This window comes from Colossoma macropomum, unplaced genomic scaffold (genome assembly GCF_904425465.1).
Source record: "Colossoma macropomum unplaced genomic scaffold, Colossoma_macropomum, whole genome shotgun sequence".
Lineage (NCBI taxonomy): Eukaryota > Metazoa > Chordata > Actinopteri > Characiformes > Serrasalmidae > Colossoma > Colossoma macropomum.
The window spans coordinates 8,350,845-8,360,844 of NW_023494794.1; the positions used below are offsets into that span (position 1 = coordinate 8,350,845).

At 41.5% G+C, this 10,000-nt stretch overlaps 1 protein-coding gene across 1 annotated transcript; it reads left to right on the plus strand.

Annotated features, from left to right (window-relative positions):
- The first annotated feature begins 2,368 nt into the window (after nt 1-2,368).
- gja2 (gap junction protein, alpha 2) lies at nt 2,369-8,565 on the plus strand. Its single transcript, XM_036580064.1, has 2 exons — nt 2,369-2,477; nt 6,301-8,565. Exon 2 carries the CDS (start codon nt 6,357-6,359, stop codon nt 7,455-7,457), a length of 1,101 nt encoding a protein of 366 aa, XP_036435957.1. The 5' UTR covers nt 2,369-2,477; nt 6,301-6,356; the 3' UTR covers nt 7,458-8,565.
- Nucleotides 8,566-10,000: the final 1,435 nt, after the last annotated feature.

Here is a 10,000-nt window from a genome sequence, read left to right on the forward strand (position 1 = left end):
CAGTGGAGATGATTCAGTGGATTAGTGGTTTAAGTAGGAGTGATTTAAAGACTCAGTGACTCAGTCATGCAGCAGTAGAGGGTTCTAGACAGGTGTCCTTAGAACAGTGAAACAGTGCTGAGAGGCTGTTCGGCTCCACAGTAATATTAGACAGACTGTCTCAGCGCAGGAATTCACACGTTCATACGGCGATGGTTTTTGGTCATTAGAGGCAGCAGGAAGGTGAGAGAGTGACCGAGAGGGGGCGGGGTCAGAACAAAGGGCAGGGGTCAGGGTCGGAGATCAGGGTTATGACTTTTTTTAAGACTGTGAGGTCTAATGAGGTGACGAGTTTCATCAGGTGCGTTAGAGCAGGACAGGAATGTTTTACTGTAGCAGAATTAGGACACGTCCGTCCATCTGTCCACGTTTGTAGACGTGTGTCAGTATCAGGAGCCACATAATCAATTCCATTAGATATTACTGATCAAACCGATCAGCTCCACACAGACTGAGACACAAAGCTGAAGTTGGCCTTCTATTCGCCAGCTTCTTATTCTCTGTTCCACCTTAAATGGTGTAACAGTTACATTCTGGCGCCTGGGAGCTGCTGCTGTAACTGCTGCACCATTTAAGGCGGAACGGAGGATCCAAACAGGAGGACAACTTCACTGAGACGTTTGAGGTCAGTGTGTGCATGCAGTTAGCATCATGCTAATTGATGGGCTATAAGATTCCATCACTTGTTGGTTAGCTTTGAACTGCTAGCACACAAATAAACCCTTTCTGTTATCACTCCTTTCAGGAAAAGGATCAGTTCTCAGTGTCTGAACAGCACCTGTCGGTTTCTCCGTGTGTTACTCAGCGTTTCGCCGTTACTGTGTTAAATACTGAGCTAAATTAAACCCAGAATACGAGAACAAAAAGCCACAGATCAGACAGAAAGTCTAAAATCTCTAGAGGTGCTAATCGTCTGTTAGCTAACACTACTAGCCTAGCATTGTTTCCTCTTGTGTGCTTTATCTGTGAAACAGTTTGAGCAGAGGTAATTATCTGATACTGAACCTGATAATTATCTGATACTGAACCTGATAATTGTCTGATACTGAACCTGATAAATTCACTAAATCTAAAAGCTTTGTTTGATTAAATCATTAGAGACCGAGATGATGTATGATGCAGTGAACTCAGTATTAGCTGCTACATGGCGCTATTTTTGGTAAGACTTCCTTTTAAAGTTCTAAGTATTTACCAGGTAACTATGAGATACAAACTCCAAAGTATTAGATAATAATTTTTGGGTATCATGGTGAAAAGTTCAAAGACAGTTTAAATGACTGACAGTATAGATTTAGACAGATATTTAGATATTAACGAAGTGTTTTTGGGTAGAAAATTGACGCTGAATTACACTGAAAAGAGGTTCTAGATATTAAACTGATAAATGACATCCCATAATTGTTTGGAGTAATAAAGTGGTCATTATAAACATAAATAAAGTTCACTGTAGTGTCTCACGTTTAAGCAGGACAGTAAATCAGAAGCTCCTCTGCTTAGCAGGCAGTTATATGGTGTAAAATAACAGCACAAATATAAAGACAGTTTTGTGAAGTGAACCGTGAGAACCCAGTAGAACCACAGAAAGACTCACTGCTCTTTTCCAGCCCAAATTCAGTTTAGTTTATAGCTCATAAACAGATTCAGACTGTATACGACTCTGTACTTTATTCATCTACAATTTACATTTACGTCACTTATACCCAAAATAATTACACAATTAGTACTGTGGAGTTCTACACACTTAACCGCATACTATCTAGAACCTATAGGGAATTTCAGCGTAATTTACTTAAACTGTCTCGGAACCTACCATCATATTACACTCAATAATTTACTGTTTGTACCTTTTACTTAGCTAACATCTAGAACAGACAGTAATGGACAGACAGTGATGGACATACAGTTAGGGACAGAAGGTGATAGACAGTGACGGACAGAGTTATGGACAGTGATGGACAAACAGTTATGAACAAATGGTGACTAAAAGACAGTGATGGACAGTTAGGGACAGACAGTTATGGACAGTTAGGGACAGACAGTTATGGACAGACAGTAAGAGACAGACAGTGGTGTACAGTGAGAGACAGACAGTGATGTGGTGTGTTTGGATGTGTTTAGTGTTTGAGAGTACATTTAGCTGAACTCTCACAGCTGTGTTCTGATTGGCTCAGCCAGCTGTCAGTCAGCACTGAGGGAGAAAGGAGGCGGGGCTTCTTCAAACTTCACCCAAGAGTGTGTTCTGCTCCAAATATAACCTCACACACACACACACACACACACACACACACACATATGTATATATAAACACACACGCGCGTGCGGTCAGTGTGTTTAAAGTCTCTGTGAGTCTCTCAGTGAGTCAGTCTGAGCGAGTGTGTGTGAGTGTGAGGGTGTGAGTGTGTGAGGGCTCCTGCGCTGGAAGTGAACACACACTGAAGGTAAGTCTCTGTTACACACACACACACACACACACGCACACACACACACACACACACACACACACACACATGAATATATAAAACACTGTAACTGAGTGACTCTCAAACATAAGGACATCGTTACTCTCCTGACTCGCTAACTCAGCGCTACGCTAACACTGTAACTACAGCCACGTGCAGAAGTTTGTGCACCCCCGCTCAAATTCCATGGTGTTGTTGATTCTCTGAGTGTAAATAAGTTACAGATCCTCTACAGACACACTTTAATACACACTCAGTGTTTATTTACTGAATTTAACTCACTGGGGGAAATATTAAAACAATAACTTTGTGCCCATTTTATACGTTTCCCTGCTACGATAAACTCACATAAATAGAAATTCTGAAGTAAAATTCATTTATTCACACTCAGAACATCAACAGAACGTGTTAATCTGACTGAGGGTTCACACTTCCGCATATGAAGCGTCACTGTATGTTAACAGTACAGCAACACAATCACACTGAAATACTCGGTAAACATGTTCAGTAATCGGCGATGAACACGGCGCCGCTGTCGCTTCTCAGATCTCAAAACACTCTTTACTTTCAGTGCAGGTTAATAGAACAATATTATATCTACATTCATTATTATTCAAACTGCTTAGGTTACTGTCTGATCACGATAATAGAAAAATATATATTATTTCCATTTATTCAAATATAATAAAATAACAAATTCACAGTCATTACATGAATAAATATTCATATAATGTATACTAATGTAATGTAATGTGTTCCACACACACACACACACACACACACACACACACTCACACACACACACACACACACACACACACACACGCACTCACACACATTTAGTGTTTAGTTGTACTGATGTGTTTCTGGTGTGTTGGTGTGATTATTCACTTGTTTGTTTATTATTTATTTATTATGTTTTATTTTATTGTATATTTGGGTTGATGTGTGATGTTTGATTGACAGCTCCTGTTAGTTATTACAGTAACTCCTCTGTAGATCAGTCATTACAGTAACTCCTCTGTAAATCAGTCATTACAGTAACTCCTCTACAGATCAGTCATTACAGTAACTCCTCTGTAAATCAGTCATTACAGTAACTCCTCTGTAGATCAGTCATTACAGTAACTCCTCTATAGATCAGTCATTACAGTAACTCCTCTGTAAATCAGCCATTACAGTAACTCCTCTGTAGATCAGTCATTACAGTAACTCCTCTATAGATCAGTCATTACAGTAACTCCTCTGTAAATCAGTCATTACAGTAACTCCTCTGTAGATTAGTCATTACAGTAACTCCTCTATAGATCAGTCATTACAGTAACTCCTCTGTAAATCAGTCATTACAGTAACTCCTCTACAGATCAGTCATTACAGTAACACCACTATAGATTAGTCATTACAGTAACTCTTCTATAGATGACTTATTACAGTAACTCCTCTGCAGATCAGTCATTACAGTAACTCCTCTATTGTTTAATCATGATAGTTTAGCTTTACAGTAGCTCCTCTATATATTAATCATTACAGTAGCTTCTCTATAGATTAGTCAGTATAGTAACTCCTCTATAGATTAGTCATTACAGTAACTCCTCTATTGTTTAATCATGATAGTTTAGCTTTACAGTAGCTCCTCTATATATTAGTCATTACAGTAGCTTCTCTATAGATTAGTCAGTACAGTAACTCTTCTATAGATTAGTCATTATAATAACTTCACTATAGATTAGGCAGTACGGTAATTCCTCTATATATTAGTCATTACAGTAACTTCTCTATAGATTAATCACTGCAGTAACTCCTTTGTAGATTAGTCATTAAAGTAATTCCTCTATATATTAGTCATTACAGTAACTTCTCTATAGATTAGTCATTACAATAACTTCACTATAGATTAATCATTACAGTAACTCTTTTATATATCAGTCATTACAGTAACTCCTCTATATATTAGTCATTACAGTAACTTCACTATAGATTAGTCATTACAGTAACTCCTCTATAGATCAGCCAATACAGTAACTCTTTTATATATCAGTCATTACAGTATCTCCTCTATATATTAGTCATTACAGTAACTTTGCTATAGATTAGTCATTACAGTAACTAATTCCTAGATTAGTCATTACAGTTACTCCTCTATAAATTTGTCATTATAGTAGCTCCTCTGTAGATTAATCATTACAGCAACTCCTCTATATATCAGTCATTACAGTAACTTTGCTATAGATTAGTTATTACAGTAACTCATCTGTGGATTAGTCATTACAGTAACTTTGCTATAGATTAGTCATTACAGTAACTCATTTGTAGATTAATCATTACAGTTACTACTCCTGCTGACACAGACAGTCACATGACCACATGACTCTGACGTGACTGGTGACAACACTAGTGGATATTTACAGCTTACAGTGTGTGTGTGTGTGTGTGTGTGTGTGTGTGTGTGTGTGTGTGTATGGGTTGTCTGAGTATGTCCACCTGTTTAAGGTCACGCACAGGCATGAGGAGCTGTCAATCAAACATCACACAGTCTCTCCAAATATACAGTACATGTAAACATCATGAATAAACAATAAATAAACAACTGAATAATCACATCAACACACCAGAAACACTCAGCACAACTAAACACACTGACCATCAGAACCAGAGTGTGTGTGTGTGTGTGTGTGTGTGTGTGAGTGTGTGTGTGTGTGTGTGTGTGTGTGTGTGTAAGCAGTGTCTTACAGCTGACCATTAAAGCTCAGTCTAAGTTAACGTCTGCTAACAGACACTGACTGAGAGTGTAATATTGTAATGTTGATCTGTTTCTGACTGTAATATTAATCTGACTGTATCTCAGCTCTGATCTGTATGTTTCAGTGATTGACTGTCAGATTCCAACTGAAACATTATCCTAATGTTTCACACTGATGCTGACCTTTCACCCCTGACCCCGACCTGTCAAGTTCTCCTTCTGTCCATCTCTCAGTTTAGACAGTCTCTACGTTTTCAGCACTGACATCTGAAGAGTGGACACTGGACACTATTCAGCCCCATAAGCCCAAAGTGTTAGAGAGTGGTCAGCCAGCTCTGATTAGTTTACGTTATTCTTGATAATATAACACTTGTGTTTATTATATCTATTATATTTAATTTACAGCCTTATCAAAACATATTATATCCAGATATTTTGAATATAACAAAATGTAAGATGCTCCTGGGTTGATGATCATCAAAAATGTAACTAAGAGGTTACAGGCCTGACTGTAGAGTGAAGTCGCTTTAATGCTTCATTACCTGCACTGTTTAACTCTACACGTTCATTACTGAAACACTATCTGTATGATCATTCTCAACACTGTTACACTCTACATGTTCATTACACCATTACTGTCTGCATGTTCATTCTTAACACTGTTACACTCTACACACTCATTACCGAAACACCATTACTGTCTGTATGATCATTCTGAACACTGTTACACCCTAAACATTCATTACTGAAACACCATTACTCAGCATGTTCATTACTAAATGGCTACATTTTATAAGTTCATTACCACCATTGTTACTGTCTATACATTCATTACTGAAACCATTACACTAGAGACATTCATTGATGACACTGTTACTCTCTACATATTCATGTAGATTCTATGTCATTACCGAAACTTTCTACATGTTCATTACTAACGCTGTTACTGCCTATCCGCTCATTACCGACACTGTTGCTGCCTACACGTTCATTACTGATACGTCTTTACAGGAAGAGAAGCGTAACTTTGTTTCTCTCTCTTTCTCTTTCTCGTTCTCTCAGGTTCTCTTCCTGTCCTGTTGTTCTCTCTCTGTCTGTGTGGTCAGTCGTGTGTGGAGATGGGGGACTTTAGTTCTCTGGGTAAACTGCTGGAGAAGGCTCAGGAGCACTCCACGGTTGTTGGGAAAGTCTGGCTGACCGTTCTCTTCATCTTCCGTATTCTGGTTCTAGGGGCAGCAGCTGAGAAGGTTTGGGGCGATGAACAGTCGGGCTTTACCTGCGATACTAAACAGCCCGGTTGTCAGAACGTCTGTTATGACAAAACCTTCCCCATCTCCCACATTCGCTTCTGGGTGATGCAGATCATCTTTGTCTCCGTGCCGACGCTCATCTACCTGGGCCACATCCTGCACCTGGTGAGGATGGAGGAGAAGCAGAAGCAGAAGAGGGAGCAGGGAAATTCTGAACTTTCAGAGAAACAGGCGTTAATTCAGGCCGGAAAAGTCAAGAAGCCTCCGGTACTGGATGAACGGGGGAGGATCCATCTGCAGGGGGCACTGCTGCGCACCTACGTGCTGAACGTCATCTTTAAGACGCTGATGGAGGTGGGCTTCCTGGTGGCGCAGTACTTCCTGTACGGATTCCAGCTGAAGCCCATGTACACATGCAGCAGCTGGCCGTGTCCGAACACCGTCAACTGCTACATCTCTCGCCCGACCGAGAAAACCATCTTTATTCTGTTCATGCTGGCCGTGGCCTGCGTGTCGCTGCTGCTGAACCTGGTGGAGATGTACCACCTGGGCTTCACCAAGTGCAGGCAGGGGCTCCGCTACCGCCGCTCCCATGCCCGCAAACACGCCGGACACCCCGGTGACGACACCGTGGTGCCGTTCGTGGCCAGTTTCCCCTACTACCCCGCCCACCCGCCCGAGCACCAGTACAAGATCCCGGACATCGACGCCACATTCCCCGCCTACAAGCAGAACCGCCAGAACCTCGCTGTGGAGCGCAGCGGAGGCAGGCCTGCTACCACAGATACCATGGAAACCAAGCCGGACACGATGGCCATGGAGACCAAACCTGATGCCGTCGCCACAGAACCCACAAGAGTGAAGAAGACCTCAAGTTCTGCCCCCGGATCCCCATACAACCAGCGCCGGCCCAGCTATGCCAGTCGCTATAGCAACAACAAGACCAGGCTGGATGACCTGAAGATATGAGCAGAGGCCAGAGTAAACGATTACTGATCCACTGGAAACACTTGATTAAATGAATGTTCACACAGAGGTGTAAAGTGCGACTGTGAATGCTCAGACGCGAGGAATGGAGTGATCTGTTAGTGATAAGAACATTAAAGAGATCTTAATGTTTTTAAATGATTAATTTAGTTTCAGTCTATGATTTGGTAACGAGAGCACCTTCAAAGTGACCTCATCACAATATCACAACCTAAACAGAACGAGGGAATCAGGCTGAATGAGCCGACTTTTCTCGCAGTCCCTAACTGCAAAATCTGCTTTACCTGCAGCTGGAATTCACTACAGACACTGCAAACACTCTGCAGACACTCTGCAGACACTCTGCAGACACTCTGCAGCTCCTCTCGCTGGCGTCACTTTCTGCTCTGTTTTACTGTGTTTTATTTCACTGTTCTATTGCAGCCGTTTTATTTGATGTTTGTTCTTTTACTGTTCTTTTTTATTTTATTGAGTAATTTTATTTCAAACATTTTTACTTTTTTCTTATAGCTCATCATCTTTGTTGGTTCTTTTACTTTTAATTTGCTTTCATTACATACTTTATTGCTGTTTCATGCTTGTTTCTTATTTGAGCTTTTTTATTTCTTGATAAATCTTATATATAAATCTCACTAAGTTTGATTTGTTTTAGTTGATAAATTTAATTTTACCATTTTTTAAAATCTCTGTTTAACTTGCTCAGTTACTTTGTAAATGAGGGTCACCCTCGATGTACTTCCGAGTTTGATTGATTGATTGATTGATTGATAACACACTGAGTGTATTGCTAATGAACTGATTGTACTTGTAACGGACCGACTGTGCTAACGGACCGTCAATATTGCTAGTGGAACTGCTGTGTATTACTAATGGACTGACTGTGCTGCTAACAGACCAATTGTGCTGCTGATGGACCCCGACTGTGCTGCTAATGTCCCGACTGTGCTGCTGACGGACCGACTGTGCTGCTGACGGACCGACTGTGCTGCTGACAGACCGACTGTGCTGCTAATGCACCGACTGTGCTGCTGATGGACCGACTGTGCTGCTAATGCACCGACTGTGCTGCTGACGGACCGACTGTGCTGCTGACGGACTGACTGTGCTGCTAATGCACCGACTGTGCTGCTGACGGACCGACTGTGACCGACTGTGCTGCTAATGTACCGACTGTGCTGCTGATGGCCTGACTGTGCTGCTGACGGACCAACTGTGCTTCTGACAGACCGACTATGCTGCTAATGTACTTACTGTGCTGCTAATGCACCAACTGTGCTGCTAATGGATCGACTGTGCTGCTAATGTACCGACTGTGCTGCTGATGGATCGACTGTGCTGCTAATGTACTGACTGTGCTGCTAATGGACCGACTGTGCTGCTAATGTACTGACTGTGCTGCTAATGGACTGACTGTGCTGCTGATGGATCGACTGTGCTGCTAATGTACTGACTGTGCTGCTGATGGATCGACTGTGCTGCTAATGTACTGACTGTGCTGCTAATGGACCGACTGTGCTGCTAATGTACTGACTGTGCTGCTAATGGACTGACTGTGCTGCTGATGGATCGACTGTGCTGCTAATGTACCGACTGTGCTGCTGATGGATCGACTGTGCTGCTAATGTACCGACTGTGCTGCTGACGGACTGACTGTGCTGCTGCACAGAGTTCCTGTGAACACCGTGTACAGATGGTTTTAAGCTGTGCAGTTCAGCCACAGATGCTCTGTTACTTTAACTTGCTGATTCTTTAACATGTTTGTTTTTTGAGTGTTTGAGCTTTTGTGTTGTTTTGTTTTCCACTTTTCATCAGGGATCAGGTTATTACTGTCTCATCTCTATGGTAACCACTGCAGTCTGAGCCATTCAGCTTGCTGTGAGCTGAAACCTCAATGTTTACTAATAAACCAGTTTCAATAAAAACATGGTTTTGTTTGTTAGTTGTTGTTTTCATCTGTGAAATCTGTAGTGAAATCAATCCCACAATAAAAAAATAGCAATTAAGCAAAACACAACCAGAACATTTCCTCTAATTAGTAAACATGGCTAACCCATCACAGGCAAACTCATCACAGGCTAACTCATTACAGGCTAACCCATCACAGGCTAACTCATCACAGGCTAACCCATCACAGGCTAACTCATCACAGGCTAACTCATCACAGGCTCACTCATTACAGACTAACTCATCACAGGCTAACCCATCACAGGCTAACTCATCACAGGCTAACCCATCACAGACTAACTCATCACAGGCAAACTCATCACAGGCTAACTCATTACAGGCTAACCCATCACAGGCTAACTCATCACAGGCTAACCCATCACAGGCTAACTCATCACAGGCTAACCCATCACAGGCCAACCCATCACAGGCTAACTCACCACAGGGTACCCAAGAGGAGCCGTACAAAACACACCAAGTGTATTAATGTAGTTGATTATATTCCTATGAACATAAATAAATAAATAAATAAATAAATAAAAAAAATAAATAACTTATTCCAAGAGGTTTCGGTTCAGTCC